The sequence below is a fragment of the Carettochelys insculpta genome, chromosome 9 (genome assembly GCF_033958435.1).
Source record: "Carettochelys insculpta isolate YL-2023 chromosome 9, ASM3395843v1, whole genome shotgun sequence".
Taxonomy (NCBI): domain Eukaryota; kingdom Metazoa; phylum Chordata; order Testudines; family Carettochelyidae; genus Carettochelys; species Carettochelys insculpta.
The window spans coordinates 63,403,276-63,425,155 of NC_134145.1; the positions used below are offsets into that span (position 1 = coordinate 63,403,276).

General features: G+C 42.0%; 1 protein-coding gene across 3 annotated transcripts in view; it reads left to right on the top strand.

Moving 5' to 3' along the window:
• DNM3 (dynamin 3) overlaps positions 1 to 21,880 on the top strand; it is a 209,824-nt gene that overhangs the window by 16,143 nt on the left and 171,801 nt on the right. For all 3 annotated transcript variants that reach the window (XM_075003530.1, XM_075003531.1, XM_075003529.1), the window contains exons 2-9: positions 2,435 to 2,508; positions 6,695 to 6,844; positions 11,006 to 11,209; positions 13,732 to 13,830; positions 14,917 to 15,077; positions 19,014 to 19,156; positions 19,860 to 19,995; positions 20,915 to 20,982. In XM_075003530.1, coding sequence (XP_074859631.1) covers positions 2,435 to 2,508; positions 6,695 to 6,844; positions 11,006 to 11,209; positions 13,732 to 13,830; positions 14,917 to 15,077; positions 19,014 to 19,156; positions 19,860 to 19,995; positions 20,915 to 20,982 — 1,035 coding nt within the window. The remainder of the gene's footprint in view (positions 1 to 2,434; positions 2,509 to 6,694; positions 6,845 to 11,005; positions 11,210 to 13,731; positions 13,831 to 14,916; positions 15,078 to 19,013; positions 19,157 to 19,859; positions 19,996 to 20,914; positions 20,983 to 21,880) is intronic.

Here is a 21,880-nt window from a genome sequence, read left to right on the forward strand (position 1 = left end):
CTTGTGGAAATAATTTATTGCCATTGAAGTCAGTGGCAAAACTCCTATTGACTTTGTCAGGGCCATGGTTTTGTCTCTGGAGTTGTGGATCATGCTTTCTATAGGGTTATGGCCGTAGCTCTTGGAAGAAAAATTAGATGCTAAACGTCTGCTTCAGTCTGAGTTGGATGCTAAAATACTGTGCAAATGTCTAACTGTGGTCCCAATGTTGTTCAAGAATGGCCTTGAATGTGCCTGTTTCTGCACAGCTGTAATTCATTATCCCTCCCTCTCTATCAAGACTGCTAAGTTACTCACTTATACAGTGAGCCCAGCACAGACCAGTTGTGCAGTGGTGTGATTTCTTCTTACTGTTGCAAGTGTGGATGGATTCCCTTTCCTGAGAAGTATCCTAAAAGCTGCTTTCTTTCAATCTAACACGTTGACAAAGAACCACAGTCCATGCTGGCATAATAATGAAGGACCATAATGGAAAGATACATTGTATTACACTGTTCCACCACAAGATGGCACTTGTGCGTAAAACAGCTTCTTCTGCAAGCTAACCTTGTCCAAAGCTGGCAGCACATTAAAGGATCCGAGGATGAATATCTCTGGAGTTCCTTTCTCAGAAGGAAGCTCTGTAGTGAGTCTATATCTGAAAATGACTTGGAGTCAGAAATAAACAAATGTCAGAGGAGAACAGGAACTGAAGGAGAGCAGCAACAAAGATGGTAGGATCTCATCAATAGGCCACTCTTTAGTTCTCTAGGCTACTTCAGCTTTGACAGACTGGAAACAGCATATTTTAAAAGATTTTTAAATTGCAAACCAAGCTCCACAAAAACTGTAGCTATATGGATGTTTTTAATTTATGCTGTGGAGATGCAAGCTGAGTGTATCTTTAAATTTTTTGCCTTTACAGAAGGCAGCCACAAACATGACCATGGCAGGCTATCAGCTACAAAAGGTGACTTTGGTAGACATGCAACAGGAAGAGGTTCTAAATTACACTGATACCGACTGGCCCAAGTATTGAAAGAACACTAAGGAAGTGATGAGAGGTTACTGGTATATAGATAATTGAGTCAAATGGACTCATGATCGAAAGGCAACTGCAGCATAATTCCAAATGAAGTTGGAGGAGAAGTCTTAAAACTCGTCCTTGAAGAACATTATGGATTAACTAATGGCTGTAAACAGGCCAATCAGTCAGTGTGATAGCTGGACATCCAGCAAGGGCGTGAACAATAAAATATCTTCACAGGAAAAGTTGCAAACTAACAGACCCACACAATAATAGAACCTTTTGTTAAAAACACCTCTGCCAGGCAGACCTTGGAGGAGACGAGCTGTAGATTGAAAGGGCATTGTTACCTGGTTGTAGTGGACTATTTTTCCAGTTATAAAGATAAATATTCTTGAAAGACTTAGCATGTTGCAGTGTTGTGATCAAGAAACTGAAGTGCACATTCTCTCGCTTCAGTTATCCAGAACACCTGGTGATGGACAATGGACCACAATTTGCTGCAGAATTTACAATCAGGAATTATAATGGATACATCTGCCATGAAGCCTACGGGTTCCATGCCAGTCCCAAGCCTGGGTGAAGGAGGAGGGTTGATCAGATGCCATGAAACAACAGCACGAATGAAATCTGATACTAGTATGACTAATTGATAAAAGATGCCAGCTTGGACATCTGCTGGATAAACTAGGCCCATGGCACCAATTCAGCTATCGGGGTTGTGTCAATAAGTTGGCTACTGAAACAAAATTGAAACTAAAGTGTAGACTATCAGTTGGAATGTGGAACATCCCGATGCTGTGGGTGACTGGAAAGTTAGAGCTGCTTCAAGAGGAGATGGAGAGATAGTGATGTGATATACTAGGACTGGCAGAGATGTGTTGGACAGCATCGGGAGAAATGTGCAGTTTTGAAGTTATTTGGTCAGGGAATGAAAAGAAGCAGGAGACAGGAGTTACATTCCTTCTTAGGAAAAGAACTAGAGGAGCATTGTTAGGATACAAACCAGCAAGTGCAAGAATGATAGTAGCAAGAGTTGACATCAAGCAAGGGTTACATCGGCACAGCAGCGCTGAACTTTCCGAGGAGCAGATATAGACTCAGATCCGTCTAGTGATTGCAAACATCAAGACAAAACTCAAGAGAAAGTATAAGACACAGCTTAAGAAAAGACGAGACGTGGCAGGGCGAGGCAAGGAAGAAATAGGGCTTGTTTTTGGTGCTTATGTATTGGGTTTTTGAGTCTATGAAATGAAGTCAGTGTTATCTTTCAGAGTATTTTTAATGTTTCTGGGTGCACACTGTGAACGTATCCATGGTGTCCTGTTTTTTTAATTAAAGGAAAGATCCATTTTAGTTAAATTCCATTGTCAGAGTTCCTCATTTGTGATCATACTCCCATGATGCACATTCTTGTTTTTCTTGTAGGGATTTTCTTCCAAGAGGATCAGGAATTGTAACAAGGCGACCATTAGTTCTACAGCTTGTCACTGCCAAAACGGGTAAGTCACCTGATGATGTGTGTGTCTCATGTAGTTCAGTATCAAAGTATCTTTACATCAGGGCTTTATTTATTTAAGAGTTGCACACCTGGCACTGTGAGAGTTTACAAAAGCCTTTAAAGTTGCAAACAGGCGGATCAAAACAGGGTTTACTGTGTGAAAGAGAAGGCCCAATTCTGCAAACTCATATGCACATGCAAGGTGCTGTTGAGTTCATGGTCCCATCTGAGTCTTAATCTGCAATAATTTTGGCTAAGCTTTAGGATATGCTATGTTTTCAAGTAGCTATTGTTTGCTTTTTAATGCTAAATCTGAAAACTAGAAAAAAGTTTATATATACTAGTGCTTTTAGAGAGAGAGAATTACCTTCAAATGTTAGATTAGATGTGTTCATTGTTCGTAACCCTTAAAATGATTGTTAACATAGTATAAACAAATGGCCACAGATGGACTTCAGTTTGTTCTCCAAGGCAGTCCTTGGTGTTTGCAAACTGTCTGTTTTCTCTGGTAACTTTTCCATGCCATGAGTTGTGGAAACTTCTAGAGATGGGCAAAAGAGAGAGCAATAAAAGTACCTGAATTTTTTTTTTTTTTAAAATTCTGCCCAAAAATAATACCGTAGTGTGGACATAGTACTGGGTATGCAAAAGTGAATCTCTTTGTTAGCATTGGTGAACTTCTGTTGATCCAAGTGGAATTTCATCTGCCATTGTTCTGTCCAATCCCCCAGTGTGTTTAAAGCTATCAGGAATTTCTCATCATTCCACTGATTTTGTTTATAGCCAAAGCATAGTGTGTTCAGTAAACACTAGCTGGCTCTTGACTTAAGCTTTGAATTGCTAAAATATGGAAAATAAAAATGAACAACAAATGAAAGAATGTTCAGGAGACAAAGGTAGAAGTTAAAATGTGCCAGAATTAAGGTTTTTGTTGCAACTTTAATTTAGCTGTCTTGTGTGATTGCATTATTACAAAGAATTGAAATACTTGATCAGGTATGACCTTTCCACAGGATCCCTGCCTCATTCAGTGACTGAGTAATTATTCAGTATTTCTTATCTTTCACATTGATTGTCTGGTCTGCACTGAGTGCAAATTATCAAGTTCCTTAGCAGTGTGTTTCATATATATTAATGAGTTTATCTTCACACCATTGGGAGAGTAGGTGGCTTTATTATCCACAGTTAACAAAAAGGGAAAAAAAAGAAAACATGATTTTATGCCATCATATCCTCCATATCACCACGATCCTCACCAGGGTTTGAACCCTGAGCAGTGAGCTCTGCAGCACAACTCTAGCACTTGTGCTATAGGCCAGCTAGCTACAGCAGCTGAAAAAGGCTGTAGGAAGTGGGCCATGTGCTGGGTGCTTAGATGAAGCTCAGCTCGGCAAGTGGAGGAAAACTGAGGAGTCTGCTTGTTCCCTCCTTAGCGAATCATTTCTGTTCTCCATGCCCCTGCCTTTTGGGAAATGTTGGCCTGTTAATGGTTCATTGTTTATTATACAGTAAGACTTTGTTCCTTTTTTGTGTGGTTACTTTCTTCATTGGTTCATGGTTAGGCATCTTGTGCCCATATGGCCACTGCCGCATCAGAGTGCAAAAACCCCATGATAGTTGACCAGAATGACAAGGGAGTGCGATTGACTCAGAAGTGAGAGAGAGATTTCTAGAAGTGTACGTAGTAGACTCTATTCTATCCAGCATTCTATCATCCAGAACTCTCAAATAACCAGCATTTTAACCAAAAGTAAATTTTAGTTACGTTTCCCATAAGTACAGTGGAATGTACATTTTGTATGTATGGAACAAGCAGCTTCGTACATACAGAATGGGAAGCGACTGTCTAGAAAGGAGTACTGCCAAAAGAGATTTAGGAATCATAGGGGACCACAAGTTAAATGAGTCAACTGTGTGATGCTGTTGCAAAAAATAGCAAACGTGATTCTGGGATGCATTAACAGGAGTGTTGAGGGCAAGACCCAGGAAGTCATTCTTCTGCTCTACTCAGCACTCATTAGGCCTCAACTGGAGTATTGTCTCCAGTTTTGGGCACCACATTTCATGAAAGATGTGGAGAAATTGGTAAAGGTCCAGAGAAGAGCAACAAGAATGATTAAAGGTCTAGAGAACATGAGCTATGAGGGTTCATATGAGGACTGGAAGAACTGGGCTCGTTTAATTTAGAAAAGGGAAAACTAAGAGGGGACATGACAGCAGTTGTCAAGTCCTTAAAAGAGGGTTAGAAGGAGGAGGGAGAAAATTGTTCTCCTGGGCCTCTGAGGATAGGACAAGGAGCAATGGGCTTAAACTGCAGCAAGGGAGGTTTAGATTAGACATTAGGAAAATCTTCCTAACTGTCAGGGTGGTTAAACGCTGGAATAAATTGCCTAGGAAGGTTGTGGAATTTCCATTGCTGGAGATATGTGGCAGCAGGTTGGATAGACACCTGTCGGGGATGGTCTTAGATGGTGCTTGGCCCTGCCGTGAGGGCAGGGGACTGGACTCAGTGACCTCTCGAGGTGCCATCTAGTCCTAGTGTTCTATGATACTATCAAAGTAAATACAGTATAAGTTTACAGTGTACAGTACTACTGTCGCTGGTAAATGAAGTACTCTGAATACATTCTTGTTTTTCTTTAGTGCTACGCATTGGTAGGTATACCTCTCTACTATCTAGAATATTTGCAGCGGGCTCTGGTCCTGGGGCAACCGGATATGAAAAAGTTTACTGTAATAGGGTTTCAATATGATGATTCGACCGATTGTGTTAATACGGAGCTACTTGTACAGTGAGATGCATTGGGAGACATAGTACTGGCTTTACTTTCAAGGAGGTTGGCATGCACAAGCATGGCCAGAAAACTCAGTGGCACAGAATATAGCAGGGGACATCACCTTCCTATATTGATGGCAGTCACTCTATGGGGAGCAAACTTTCAGCACAAAAAAGTCACTCTTGGGGCCAAACCCTGTCAGTGGCCCATATTGTGAAGGGTCAGTCAGTTGAGCCCGCTCGGGCAACAAGGCTGGTGCGGCCTTCATTTGACATTGCTTGTGGTTTAACAGCCTTTTCCATGCATCACAGTCCCCGAGAGACACTAACTGTGGTGTCGATGCTCTGTCTTGATTTCAGAGCGTGAGTGAGACAGTGAAAGACAAATTCTAGTGTGTGGTTTTTTTTGTTTAAATTGAATCTTCTTTAGTTGCTGACTAAGTTTCTGTATTTATTTACTTATGCAAAAGAGTTAAAGAATTGGTTCAAATTTCCATGTTTTTTGCTGTCACTAAAATGCATATCTGAAGATTGCATTCAGTTTGGTGTTTATGGAGGCACTTGGGCAAGCAGGCTGCCTGCTTTGCTGTTGCGCATCGTCAAAAGGCTGGAGGGACAGTTCATAAACAAAGCATCACTTGTTCAGAGGAATTTTTATTCTGTAGACCTATTTCATCCATAGCACTTCTTGCACATCACATCTTACATGCTTCATTTAAGCCTGTTTCTTTAGACATGGATGACACACACGTGCTGCTTGCTCAGTTCTCATGGTGACAATTACTAACTTAATTTAGTTAAGCACACTACATTTCATTCACATTGCATTATAGTAGTAAGAGAGGCTTTAAATTTTGCAGACAGTGGTGCTGTGTTGAGTCAAGTGAAACAAAGGGAAGCTTCTTTTAGCATCACTATGCCAGTCATCCAATTGAGTAACCAGACCATACACTCAGCACTAGTTCTTATAATTTTGAAATCTTTCCTGAAACAAAAAAAGGGCTTTAATGAAATGCAGCACATTAGTTAGCAGTCCAACTACTGTAGTCTCAATCACTCTGTATTTGAGTTTCTAAAAGTGTTTTTTTTAATACAGTCTGCTGTTTGTTCTTTGAATTTAAATTGTATTGAGTCAAACCCTTCTTTATATTTTTATCCCAGGCAATCAGATGCCAAAGATAAAAGTAATAAATTGCATGCAGTAAACTTTTTTTTTAAAGCAAAAGTGTCCACTCTAGGCTATTTTCATCTGTATGCACCCTGCTTACAATGTTTAGGACATCTACCTCCCTCTTCTCTGAACCTCAATCAATTTGTATTTGTCTAGATAATTGTCTAGAGAATGTCATAGATTTATGTTGTAGTCTTGGAACTCTTTTATGATAGATAAAGGTGTTGCTGTTTGTTACAGAATATGCTGAGTTTCTACACTGCAAAGGGAGGAAGTTTACAGATTTTGATGAAGTTCGTCAAGAAATTGAAGCGGAAACAGACAGAGTGACGGGATTGAATAAAGGCATTTCTTCAATTCCTATTAATTTAAGAGTGTATTCGCCACATGGTGGGTAAAGTCACTGTACTCTGTATACATTTAACTAATATTATATGCTTTGTTGATTCTCATTGCTTGACCGAAGAAAACACCTGAAAGACACAATTGCTAGAATTGACTTAGAGTGAAAGTTTTGAGGAGGTATAATTCATGTAACCCTATGTGTTCTGAAAAGAGTCCCCACTTTCCTGAACTATGAACCTTATCTATTGTAGGAGTGTGAGGTATTGCAGACAGTGAGTAGTCATCCCCTGGTATGGGAAATGGTTAGTAGAGGAAGGAGGACTGCATTTAGAAAAAAAAAACATATCATCAGCCATATGTTCTCCAGATAAATACTCGTTCACCTTTCACAGTATTTTCTGGTTTTTTAACCTTTTGATCTGAAGAGCTCAAAGCATTTTTATAAATGTTAAGTATTTAGCTCCATCACAGTTTAATTGTTGAAAATGCCACTTAGCTGTCCCAAGTGGATTATAGAACCATAGAACAGTGGAACTGGAAGGAATTTCAAGAAGTCAAGTCCAGTCCCCTGCCCTCATAGTAGGACCAAGCACTGTCTGCACCATCCCCAATAGATGTGTATCTAACCTGCTCCAGTGATGGAGATTCCACAGCCTCCCTAGGCAGTGTATTCCAGTGTTTAACCACTCTGACGGGAAGAGTTTCCTAATGTCCAGCCTAAATCTCCCTTGCTGCAGTTTAAGCCCATTGCTACTTTTCCTATCCTCAGAGGTCAAGGAGAACTATTTTTTTCTTCCTCCTCCTTTTAATTCTCTTTTAGGTACATGAAAGCTGCTGTCATGTCCCCTTTAAGTCTTCTCTTTTCTAAACTAAACAAGCCCAGTTCTTTCGGTCTTCCCTTGTAGCTCATGTTCTCCAGACCTTTACTCATTCTTGCTGCTCTTCTCTGGACCTTCTCCAATTTCTCTACATATTTCTTGAAATGTGGTGTCCAGAACTGGACACACTATTCCAACTGAGGCCTAACGAGTGCTTTGTAGAGCAGAAAAATGACTTCTCGTGTCTTGCTCTTAACACTCCTGTTAATGCATCCCAGAATCATGTTTGCTTTTTTTTGCAACAGCATCACACTGTAGATTCGTATTTAGCTTGTGGTCCACTATGATTCCTAAATTCCTTTCTGCAATATTCCTTCCTAGACAGTCACTTTCCATTCTATGTGTATGAAGCTGATTGTTCCTTTCTAAGTGGAGTACTTTGCATTTGTCCTATCAAATTTCACCCTGTTTACCTCACACCATTTCTCCAGTTTGTCCAGATCATTTTTAACTATGACCCTGTCCTGCAAAGCAGTTGCAACCTCTCCTAGCTTGGTATCATCTGCCAATTTAAGTGTACTCCCTATGTCAATATCTAAATCACTGATAAAGAAATTGGATCAAACTGGTCCCAAAACAGACCCCTGTGGATCCCCACTTTTTACGCCATTTCAGCATGACTGTGAACCGTTAATAACTACTCTCGGAGAACAGTTCTCAAGCCAGTTTTGCACCCACCTTATAGTAGCCACATCTAAGTTGTATTTGCCCTGAAAAGATATCAAATGCCTTACTAAAGTATATACCCCATCCACTTCTTCTCTCTTATCCACAAGACTTGTTATCCTGTCAAAGAAAGCTATCAGGATTTGTTCTTTACAAATCCATGCTAGCTGTTACCTATTACTTTACTTTCAGATGTTTGTAGGTGAATTCCTTAATTACTTGCCCTGTTATCTTTCCTGGCACAGAAGTTTAAACTGACTGGTCTGTAGTTTCCTGAGTTGTTCTTTTTTCCCTTTTTATAGATCGGCATTATATTTGCCCTTTTCCAGTTTTCTGGAATCTCTCTTGACTTCCAGGAATTTTCTAAGATGATAGCTAAAGATTCTGTTTCCTCCTTTATCAGCTCCTTGAGTATTCTAGGATGCGTTTCCTCAGGACCTGGTGACTTGCAGGCATCTAAATTTTCTAAGTCATTTGTAACTTGTTCTTTTTTATTTTATCCTCTAAACCTACCCCCTTCCCACTAGCATTTACCATGTTAGGCATTTCTGCATCAGACTTCTCGGTGAAGACTGAAACGAAGTTATTAAGCATGTCTGCTATTTCCAGGTTTCCTGATACTGTTTCTCCCTCCTCACTGAGCAGTGAACTTAACCTGTCCTTGGTCTTCCTCTTGTTTCTGATACATTAATAGAATGTCGTCTTGTTACCTTTTATGTCTTTAGCTAGTTTGAGCTCGTTTTGTGCTTTGCCTTTCTAATCTTGCCCCTGCGTACGGGTATTGTTTGTTTATATTCATCCTTTGTAATTTCTCCTGATTTCCACTTTTTATATGACTCCTTTTTGATTTTGAGATCATGCATGATCACTTGACTAAGCCAAGGTGGTCGTTTACTTTACTTTCTATCTTTCCTATGCAGCGGTATAGCTTGCTTTTGGGCTGTCATTAATGTCCCTTTGAAAAACTGCAAACTCTCTTCAGTTGTTTTTCCTCTTAGTCTTGCCTCTCATGGGACCTTACGTACCAGCTCTCTGAATTTACCAAATCTTTCTTCCTGAAATCCATTGTCTCTGTTGCTGTTCTCCCTTTCACCATTATTTTGAATCATGACCACTGTGATTTCATGGTCACTTTCTCCCAAGCTGCCTCCCACTTTCAAATTCTCAACCAGTTCCTCCCTATTTGTTAAAATCAAATCTAGAACTGCTTCCCCCCAGTAGCTTTTTCCACCTCTGAAATAAGATTGTCATCCATGCAGTCTAAGAACTTTCTGGTTAGTCTGTGCCTTGCTGTGGTAGTTTTCCCACATGTGCCTGGATAGTTGAAGTCCCCTATCACCACCAAATCCTGCGCTTTGGATGGATTTGCCTTTAATCAATGTCTTTGGCCTACTTCAAGTTTTGATAAACTTAGGCATTGTAGGAACTTGCAGTTACAGTAGATACTGCTCTTGTCTAAATAGTGTCTTCAGAGGGGATCCATCAAGCTGCTGTGTGTACTGTAGCTGCCATCAACATAGACCATATAGCAGTGGTTCTGAACCTTTTCACTAGTGCAGACCCCCATGGGTAACGCCAGGAGTACTGCAGAACAGGATCTGATTGGGGTGTGGGGGACATGCCATAATTGATCACAAGGTAAATAGGAAGAATCTTGAAGAAGTGGGTCTCACAAAAGCTCTTGACCTAATACACGTGATAATCTCTAAGATGCACATGACTGCTTGTTATGAGTGAACACCATATCATTGCAAAAAGCAAATTCACTTTTTGGCTGCATTAGCAAGACTGTTGTAAACAAGACGTGAGAAGTAATTGTTCTGCTCTACTCCTCACTAATAAAGCCTCGACTGGAGTACTCTGTCTGGTTCCAGGTGCCACATTTCAGGAAAGATGTTTTCCTCTCAACTTTCCAGAGTTCGTCCACAACACAAAAATTGAATTAAGGTCTCAAAAACATGATCTATGAGGAAAGATGGAAAAAAATAGTTTTGTTTAGTCTGGAGAAGAGAATCCTGAGGGGGGACACAATAGTTTACAAGTATATAAAGGGTTGTTACAAGGAGAAAGGAGAGAGATTGTTTTTGTAAACCTCTGAGGATAGGACAAGGAGGATTAAACTGCACTAAGGGCAATTGAGACTGGACGTTAGGAAAAAACTTCCCAACTGTCAGGGTGGTTAAACACTGGAATAAGTAGCCTAGAGGTTGTGAAGTATCTATCATTTGAGATTTTTAAGAACAGGATAGGCAAATGGCTGTCACGGATGGTGGTGCTAATCCTTAGCCCTGCCGTATGCGCAGGGGCCTGGGCTAAATGACCTTTCAAGATTCTGTGATTCAGGATGTCCAATGTGGGCACCACTCTGAAAATTCTGTCTTTAGTGGTTAATTATGAGCTTACAGCTCAATAGGAAATGATTATGCCAACTAATGTAATTTGTAGTTTGTGACAAACAGTTGTTCATTGGAACAACACCAGACTTCATAATGTTGAAATCCTCTGTGGTATGGAATTGCCAGTCTTCACAAAGTTCTAGTTGGGCATGCTTATAAAATAATTTTCTAAAGCCTTTGAAAATTGATACCTCTATTCCAGTTATGTTTTCCCACTAGAACGCCATACTCAATGAGCCTTATCGTCTTGTGTCCTTTGCCTTTAGTGCTAAGCTTGACCCTTGTTGATTTGCCTGGAATCACTAAAGTGCCAGTAGGGGATCAACCTCCAGATATAGAGCTGCAGATCAGAGACATGATTATGCAGTTCATCTCGCATGAAAATTGTCTGATCCTGGCTGTGACTCCGGCCAATACTGATCTTGCCAACTCGGATGCATTGAAGTTAGCTAAAGAAGTAGACCCACAAGGTAAGTGTGAGTGTGGGTAAACCTTTCCTGCCCTGATACCGATGATGAAAGTGTAGCTTGTCGTTTACTGTGGTGAATCATGCATTTAACAGTGCAAGAAAACTTTCCTCGTCTGGCAACTTCTGTGGTTTGGCATCCCTGTGGATGCTGGAGCCCCACCTCAGTAACTCCTCCTCTGCTCTCCCAGAGCTTCTGGAGCACCACAAATAGCTCATATGCCATGTTCAAGCTCGGGGAGGGTCTGGGTTGGGGAGAATGCTGAGGGGAAGAGGCAGGGTGGCTGTGGAGCCCCGTGGCTGGGGGCCACCACTGATTTCCCCAGATCTGGCAAATTCCCTGGGTCAGGACTGGTCAGTCCCAAGTGTGCCAGACCAGGGAGATACAACCTGTACTGATTTCAACATCAGAAGAAGAATAGGAATCCTGCTCATGCAGCATAATTCAGGAAATTGGACTATCTATGGAAGTCTGAAAGTAACGGGTCCACCATCACTGACGCCCTGTCGTTGGACACTGAGCTAAATAGGAGGATCGGAAAAGTGGCCACAACTCTGTCCAGACTCAGCAAGAGAGTGTGGAATAACAACAAGCCGTACACTCACACCAAAATGCAAGTCTACAGAGCCTGCATCCTCAGCACCCTCCTTTATGGCAGCGAGACTTGGACCCTGTATGCCCGCCAGGAAAAGAGGCTGAACATCTTCCACTTGCGCCGCCTCAGGCGCATCCTTGGAATATCATGGAAGGACAGAGTGACCAACACTGCCATCCTCGAGCAAGCTGGAATCCCAACCACGCACACCCTCCTCAGGCAGCGTCAACTCCGCTGGCTTGGCCACGTCCACAGGATGAACGATGGAAGGATTCCAAAAGACATCCCGTATGGTGAGCTAGCCTCTGGCAAAAGACCTCCCGGATGCCCCCAGTTGCGTTACAAAGATGTCTGCAAGAGAGACCTCAGAGAGGTAGACATCGAGCTGGACAACTGGGAAGATCTAGCAGACGACCGCAGCAGATGGAGGCAGGGGTTACACAAGGGCCTTCAGAAGGGCGAGTTGAAGATCAGACAGCTAGCAGAGGAGAAGCGAGCACACAGAAAGCACAATAAGGACTTGCCAGACACCCACTACATCTGCAAGAGATGCAGCAAGGACTGTCACTCTCGTGTGGGTCTTTATAGTCGCAATAGACGCTGTAAATGAAGTCCTCAATTGAAACTTTAAAGGGCGCGATCCATAGTCTATGCAGACTGAAGGATGCCTACTACTAACTGAAACGAAGCATGAAATGTATGTGATTGGCCAGTTTTGTGACAGGGCTATGGAAGCTAAGAAGCTTGTATGGCATCTTGTGCAGTGGGGCCTTGGTGCTGCCTAGGTCCTACTGTGCTGTGAATGTGAGAATGGTGTTTGCTTTCCTGGAATGCCTCGCAGATAGAAGTGACTGTGTAATAAATGCCCCCCACCTCCCCCAACCAACACACATGCACACGCACACGCAGGCATAGCTGTAGTCAATGCCCTTGGGCTTGGCAATGTAACACTGGGTTCTCAACCAAGGCATGTGTACCCTGGCGGTACTCAGAGCCCAGCAAGGGGGTACATCAACTCTTCTAGAGACTAGCCTCATGTTACAGTAAGCTATGTAAAAAGCACTGGGGAAGTCAGTACATACTAAAGTTTAGTACAATGTCTTGTTTATACTGCTCTATACACTATATATATTGAAATATAAGTACAATATTTATATTCCAGTTGATTTATTTTATCAGTACATGGTAAAAATGAGAACATAAGCAATTTTTTCAGTGCTGTGATGCTTTTGTATTCTTGTGTTTGATTTTGTAAGCAAGTAGTTTTAGAATGAGGTGAAACCTGGGGGTACACACAAGACACACGAAACTCCTGTAAGGTTGAGAGCCACTGTAATACCATATAATATAATATCACATATAATACCATAATGTACTGCTATCTGGTGGCTTAGAATTCCAGAGTCTGGGTGGAGCTGGCAGCATTTTGTAGTGCTGCAAGACTCCCAGTTCCCATCAATTCAACAGAGGGGCTGACAGGTTCAAGAGAGCCATGTCAATCTCTTGGCTGGTAGGGCTGTGACTATATAACCATGAGCAGGAGTGTGAGTAATGCAAGTTTAAAGAACAAAGAAATGGGCGTGGAGCCCAAGAGGGGCTTAAATGGGCTAATGGAAAACTGGAAAGGCTCCGTTACCTCAGCGCTAGCATGCGAGATCCCTGCCTCGCCATCTGGCACATTGTAACAGATTCCACTAGCTGGCTCTGCGTATGGTTGGTAGGCCCAAATTGACTTCCACTACCTCATTGATCAGCTGATGTCTCTGTACGTACATGTGGTGGATGGACACTGGCCTTGCCCCTACTCCCACTCTGGACCTGGAAGGGACAAGTGTTTTTTAAAACAATAATAACCAAAATAGGACTTTTCCTTAGCATGAATGATCTCTCACTTTGTTGTCGGGGGTGGGGTTTATGATTGGTGGTGCAGGTCTAAGAACCATTGGTGTAATCACAAAACTGGATTTGATGGATGAAGGAACTGATGCGAGAGAGATTCTGGAGAACAAGTTGCTCCCTCTTCGTAGAGGTAAGAATAGTAAACTCCACCTACCAGTTGCTTCTGTAGCAAAATGGTGTTGAGGTAGATTGTCTTTTGGTATATAAACAAAAGGTTGGTTTCAGTGGAGTACTCTGCTAGTAAATTTCTGCAGGCAGCCTTCAGGTTACAGTAGAGTTTGTGTCCATAGCCTTTACCATCATGCTGAGCTTTGGAATAAGAAATGCTTGATGGAGATGGTGCCCAAAATACCCAATGATGAGGGGGAAAATCCACTAAGATCTCTGAACAGGCTGGGCAAGGAGTAAAGGGAAATATGAGCTTACGTGCTATTTCCTTTTCTGTGACAATGCCAGTTGTTCTTTGCGGCGGGTGGGAGTCCTCTGATGCTGTTTGGGAGCAGCCTCTGGCTCTGATAATGTCACTGCAGTATAAGCTCTGCCCCTCTCCAAAAGCTTTTAGGATGGTGATTGATAGAATTAGAGAGATGTTCATTTCCACCATTAGAACAGTGCAGAAGTAATATTGAAATCAATCCCAGTTTTTCCATATAGATCAGACCCCTTTTTCTTAGCACCCTAGAAAACAAACCAGCCAGGGAACAATCAGATAAGAAGACAGGGAAGTCAATATCAAGACCCCTTTTTTTTTCCTCCTCCTTCCATTACATGCGCCTTTTATTCCCCTGTAGTACGCAAAAACAAGAAGTCGTCCTGTAGCACCTTATAGACAACAGATATTTTAGTTTCTAAGGTGCCACAGGAGTTCTTGCTGTTTTTGAAGATACAGACTAACTCAGCTCCCCCTCTGATGTGTGTAGTGTGCAAGTCACTCTTGTTTTGCATGTTTGTTGGAATGCCAAAATCGTGGAAGTGATAGCCTCTCCACTGAAACCAGGTTTCCGAACAGCTCACCATCAATATTTAAGTCCGCAGTTGACTTCCTTGGACAACGTGCCTGCTTATGCCAAAACTGAACCTATTAAGTTAATTATTATAATTTAAAAAATTACTGAAAATAGTTGAACTGGAATATTCTGGTCTAATGAGCAAGTATATGTGCTGCCTCTGGGGAAAAAACAGCATTGACATATAGGATTGCTTTGTCTCATTTTAGGGTATATTGGAGTTGTAAACCGAAGTCAGAAAGACATTGATGGGAAGAAGGATATTAAGGCAGCCATGCTGGCAGAAAGGAAATTCTTCCTTTCCCATCCAGCTTACAGGCACATGGCGGACCGGATGGGAACACCGTATTTGCAGAAGGTTCTAAATCAGGTACAAGCAAATGTGAAAAACTGTGGTGGCATACCTGATCTGTTGTTTCTTCTATTTTTCCCCAGTATCTCTCAGACAAAACAGTGCATTTCCCTTCACTTGCTTTTTTGTCAGTGCATTGCAGGAGTAACTCCACTGACGTCAGTGACATTTAAGTCTTTTGCTATTGGATATCAACGTAACCCTGACAAAACTAATGATGCCTCCTTTTGAGCTATTCTGTTTCCAAAGAGCTCACATTTCCTGCTTTGGTTTGTTGATTTCCATCTCTATGACCGATAGATATACATTAGGTGTAGAGGGTGGAAATAACCTCAAGAAAGTTAAGGATGAAATGGTGAAGGGCCCTCTTAGTGTAGGTGATGACCAGTGGTGAAATAGATGGATTGTGTGCAACAAATCATTGGAAGGCTTGCTACTGGGAGCTCTAAGTTAGTGATGGATTGTAAAAGCTTCTGAAAATTCTGCTATAATGTCATCAATATTCAGGCATGAGCAAATGGATTTACTTACTCAGTACAGTTTGCTTCTTCGGGATGAGTGAACTACAGGTTCTAGTGATGCTTTGACTCATACCAAGTTTGCAAAGGATAAGATGATGCTCTGAATGTATCCTTAAATATCTTTTTGCAAATAGTGTCTGTGTTGCAGTTAAATGAGCCAGTCATCTTGCCAATGTTCTTCCTGCTTGTGTTCACACATCTTGGTAATTCCAGGTTCTTGACTCTTTAATCTGGAGAAGAATAAAGGCTGTAGAAAGAGGACCAAGACTAAATGGCCACTGAACTTAACTTCTCACTACACTGACTTGGCAGGCTAGCTATCTTTTGGCTTTATTGAGGAATGTTCTGTTTGGGTCAGAGCAACCTCTAGAGAGAAGTACCGGGTCAGTTTATCTGTGATACAGAATCTATTTCTGAGACAGGAAGTGAGAACTCTCGTGGATCCTACTGGTTTGCTTTCATTTGAAAAGTTTGTTTTGTTTGCTCTTTGAGATGTGGGGTTTTAATTTAGATTAAAATAGTTGAACTTCTGATTACTGTAGGGAGGTATCTTATTGCTTCCAAGTTATTTCTTTGTACTCACCAGTAATTCAAATTTGTTTGAGTAGGCAACTTTACAAGACCACAGTCTGCTATGCCCTTCAGTATTCATTGTTGGGGCTTTTATGCGGCTTTGTTTGAACGGAACAAGTTCTTTATATGGATCTCATCAGCATGCCATTCATATGAAACATGTTATTAGATGTGCTGGTGCTTGTGCTTATCTGCTTGAAATTTTAAATGTCCCTGGATCCACAAGGTGGTGCTCAAATGAAACTTCAAAGTGTGATTCTGTGGGGAAAGTAACTCATGAACTCTGTTTACGCAGAACAATACGTTGATTTGTTTAGAGGAGAAGTAATCTAGACTTTGTGTAACCTGAAGAACTTGCGTGTGGCATTGGAAAACTTTTTTTAAAATCTATGAGCTATGGTTAGTTGTATACAAGCTGTTAACGTCTCTTTCCATTTAAAAATGGAAGAACCCCCGCACCTCCCCTTTTTTTCCACCATCACTTGGGCAAATAGGAAATGCTCTGGTAACTTTTTCTGATGGGTATTAATAGAAGTAGAAAACTGAGATACATCAGATGAGGGACTGAGCTGAAGGAGTGTTGTAGCACCAAACTTACACCTTCCAGATTGCTAGATTGTTGTTGTTGTTGTTGTTTTTGAGTGTGGTGAGAGGTTAGTGAGTGGAAAGATGAAAATCAACTGGTGGAATTCTTGACCGTTGCCTGATATCGACTGGAGACTACAAAAATCGCTTCCTCTTTCCTGAAGCTGTAGCTATCTTTGTGCCCCTAAAGCCAGCGCACTCCACTCTGAGTACGGTATCTTATTTATTGGTTCATCGTTACCATTGACTTGACTTGTTTCAGACGTGTCCCAAAAACACATTAAAATATTGTTTTAAAACGAAATCATTCTTCTTACAGAGCATCCAAAATGTGCTCAGAGCCATACAAAACAGAAGTAGTCCTAGAAAGTGTCTTTTATTTCCTTGCTGTATTAACAAGGCTGATTCAAAAACTTCTGTATGAAAATAGCAGGATGGGGTTCAGGGAATGTGGTGGTTTTTTTCAGTAGGCACAAATGTGTGTGTCATCTTCATGCAGTTCTCCTCAAAGGCTGCAGCTCAGAGGCCTGAGGGCCACAAGTTGTGTACAAGAGCTGTACAGATGGCTAAAGAAGCAGCAAAGAGGCTACAGTAGTACACGCCGGGGTATAGCCATGATTGGGTCTGTGTGGGGTGGGGCCCACCTCCTTGACACGTAAGCTCTCCTGTCCCTGGAGCATGGGGCTTGTACCTCTCCCTCTGATATTCCAGCTGGCCAGGGGCAGTAGGGTTGGAGGCTTTCCCTATTCTGTTCACTTGGGCTATGTCTACACTAGCCCCAGAACTTTGAAAAGGGCATGATGATAACCCTAATTGAAAGATGCTAATGAGGTGCTTTCATGAATATGCAGTGCCTTATTAGCATAATGGCAGTTGTGGCACTTGGAAAGTGCTGCTTTTGGTTGCATGTGGCTCATGTACATTGGGTCCTTTTGAAAAGGACCCCGCACACTTCAAAATCCCCGTATTCCTATTTGGTTATAGTGTAGACATAGCCTTGGGTTTTCTTGACAGTGAGCAGAGTTGGGGACTTGCAAGTCTCCATGTCCTGACTCCACTCCTAGATGAAGCAAGCAAGGCCCTGTGCTCCTACTCCATTCCCTGCTAGTAGGGTTGGAGGGGGCTAGAAAGAACTCATTCAACTGGTGCTTGGATTTGAGACCTTTCACTATTCCTGAAGGGTCTGTGTAGTACTCCTAGGCTGTGTCTACACGTGCCCCAAACTTCGAAATGGCCATGCAAATGGCCATTTCGAAGTTTACTAATGAAGCGCTGAAATGCATATTCAGCGCTTCATCAGCATGCGGGAGGCAGCGGCGCTTCGAAATTGACGCGCCTTGCCGCCGCGCCGCGCGTCCAGACGGGGCTCCTTTTCGAAAGCACGCCACCTACTTCGAAGTCCCCTTATTCCCGTGAGCTCATGGGAATAAGGGGACTTCGAAGAAGGTGGCGTCCTTTCGAAAAGGAGCCCCGTCTGGACGCGCCGCGCGGCGGCAAGGTGCGTCAATTTCGAAGCGCCGCTGCCGCCCGCATGCTAATGAAGCGCTGAATATGCATTTCAGCGCTTCATTAGTAAACTTCGAAATGGCCATTTGCATGGCCATTTCGAAGTTTGGGGCACGTGTAGACGTAGCCCTAGAGTGTCTTACAATGTATGATTATGGTACAACCAACCAAGCCTGTGCAGCTACTTGCCTTGGGTGAGTAGACGTGTGGCCCTGTAAATTGCCTGATTGTGGCTGGGGAAGTTACTATCTTCTTGGGAGAGCAGAAGGGAGAGGACCAGGTCCCAGAAGAGGAAGGAGCAGCTGAGTAGCTTTCCAGTAGAAGGAACAGCAATCTTGCCGACATTTCTAGGTTTGCTCCCCCATCACTGGATGGGAGGTCAGTCTGTGGCTCATGCCTCAGGTGTTGCAGATCCTATAAAAGGAGAACTGGACCAAGGGGCAGAGGGTTTTGGTGCAATGGAAGCATTGGAAGACAAAGGGTCCCCTGCATGCCTCGGAGAGCAGGCAGCCGCAGCAGAGAAATCGTGCAAAGGGAGGAGAGGGGGCAGCCTCGGTTGACTGTGTAAGTAGCGTTTTGAAAGAGTTCAACCTTAAACAAGAAAGACTCATGTCTTGCCTGTGGGCAAACCTGCTACTTCGAAGATGAAAAGAAACTCCATTGGAAAGCCTGGCACCAGTCATATTTTCCTGTGTATGGCTGTCAGACACTGAGCTATATGCTTTCTATCTTCCTTCCCAGTGTCTAAAGGATTCATTTTATTTTGCAGCAACTCACCAATCACATTCGAGATACTCTTCCGGCCTTCAGGAGTAAACTTCAGAGCCAGCTGCTTTCCATAGAGCATGAAGTAGAGACATATAAAAACTTTAAACCTGAAGATCCGACCAGAAAGACTAAAGCCTTACTGCAGTGAGTGTCATCTTCCACCTCTATGTATGTATGTAAAATAGTGTCTCTCACTTGCTTAAGCCTAAAATTTAGGATATTGACGTTTCCCAGTGAAAGGCATATGTAGAAGGTCACTTAAGCCTTCTGAAAACTCCAAAGAAGTTACTGCGGCTGAAAGCATAACTTTTTTAGTCATTTCCATTTTAGAAAGATTTTTCCATAATTCATGTTAATAGTCATATAAGAATATGCTGGGCTGGATAAAAATCTTTTTGCTTTGTGCTACTCTGAGCATTATAATCTTGGGCTGTGGTTTTGCATACGCTGTACTAAACTGGGTCCCCCTGGAATGCAGGGTGTGGTTCAGGGAACCTTTTCTCACTTTTGAATCAAAAATACATATTTTTTTTAACAAAATATGTGTCAACTGCTATTTGTTATCATTGGGTTCCTCCACGGGACTGAGTGCCAAACTGGACATTTATATCAAATCATACGTAACACCCAGTTGAAGAAGGTGGTGCTATTAAGAGTAAACAGTATACATTTACGATGAGACTTGAAAACCCTTATATTTGTCAATGTCCTTTGAGAGTGGAGAGGGCCATGTATGTACTGCTGTTAACCCTAGAAATGTCACTTATTTGGCAATAAATACAGTGAAACAAAAGTGATCTGAAAAGCTTTGTTTACACAGTTGAATTTTTCTGTTTTGAACTTTAAGGATGGTTCAGCAGTTTTCAGTGGATTTTGAAAAAAGAATCGAAGGCTCAGGGGATCAAGTTGATACATTAGAACTATCTGGTGGTGCCAAAATCAATCGCATTTTCCATGAGCGATTTCCTTTTGAACTAGTAAAGGTATGTGTCTGTCTTTCCTCCTCAGTTTGAGTAATGTTTTTCTATTTTCACATTCATTTGGATAGCAGCAAAGTCAAACGACATTTCCTTTGAAGATGTACTAACAGGAAACCCTAAATCAGAAGGAGTGAATTTCACTGAAGGGCAGAATTACCACCAGTACATAGAAAATAAGTTTATTTTTATTTCTGGTCACATACACCAAATTACAGTCTGAGATTTGCCCCTTTGCTCCCTAATATCTCAATTGTATTTCCAATATTCTTTCAAATTTGTAATGAATGAATCTTCATTTGTAACATATCTTGAGAACTAGATCTCTGCTTGGACTTACCTTGCAAAATTAGTCTTCGTACAATTCAGCTCTGATATTTTGCCATCCTGCATTTGTCTCTGTGTGAATGTGCTCGGATTGTAGAATAATGCAGGTTTTTGTGTTAGAAAACTTTCTGCTTGAGACACACTCTCTAGTCTCCTGCCAATCCTAGACATAAGCCGTGCACGTGAGTGTGGGTGGATCAGGCCAACAGAAGTTAAAAATAAAGAAACAGATCACATTTTTGCTCAGATGACTATCCCCAAATCCTACCATGAGTGTTTGTTTATAGACCTGGTTTCTCTTCTTATGTAGTAGGATGTTCTCCACAGTCGTTCCAGCCAGTGGTTAGCATGTAATGGAAGCATAGTCTGGTGTGCCTAACTCTCAGCAGTTCCTCCTACTGTTTGGCATACTGAACTGTTTAAAAAAATTGCTTACAAATACACTTTTGGTTAGTGTTGATATTAAGTGGATACCTGCTGAGTCTCTTTGGCAAGTTGAGCTTGTATATTGTTGAATTCCGTACAATGACTCAATAATATGTAATGTTATTTAAAAGCAACTGTGTGTAATACGATTTTTATCCTTTGATTCCTCTAGATGGAATTCAATGAAAAAGAACTGCGTAGAGAAATAAGCTATGCAATCAAAAACATACATGGTATCAGGCAAGTGTTTTCCCATTTCTCCAGGTTCAGACGCTTCTGTTGAAAGCATAATCTCATTAATGCATTAGAACACTCATCCCTTTTTCATCCACCTGGCAGTTGATTTTCTTTCTTTTAAATATGCCTCTTTTTCTTCATGCTTACATTTTTAACATAGCCATGAGAGCAGGGGTTCTCATGCCCACTTCTTTGCATGGAGATATCACGTTCATCTGGGACTTCTGGAGAGATCATGTGCAGAGCAAGTCAATGCACTTCTGGTTGTGCTGATGGCTGCTGTTAGAACACCCACATATAAAGACAAGGTTTTTCTGTTGTCTCATGGCTGAAGCAATTGGTTTGATTTGATGTGTGGAAGGCACAACATTCAGAAGAGAGAATAATTCTCTATCATTTTTTGCCTGGCTTTAGGTGAATATCATATATGTTCTATAGCAAAGGCAAAAATTGCATGAAATTGACGCATCTGGGTTGAACCCAGACCAATAAGGGGTTGTCACCCTGTGCCCTGTAGCAACAGGTACCTTTCTGCTGTGCAGACATGGCTCAGAGCCCTGATACCTGCAGCAGACTCACAACACAGTAGCCTCCTCCAGCATTTGCCGGCCTGGATAATCCTTTCAGGGTAACAACAACAGACCTTGCAGTCCTGAGTTTCCCTCAGTTTTCCCTATGTTGTCCAGTCCCTCGTGCTGGAAAACTCACAAAACTCTGTCAGGTTCCCCTCTCCTTTTTGAAAAGGCCACACACAGCAGCCTGTTAGCTTCTCTGGGGTTAACACCTGTCCTTTCAGTCACAGCACTGAGTAGACTTATAGTGAAGGTAAAAGCAGTTAATTAATAAAGGGGTGTGGGTCTGAGATATAAAGTAGAAGGAATTTGCATAGGAGTGACCACAA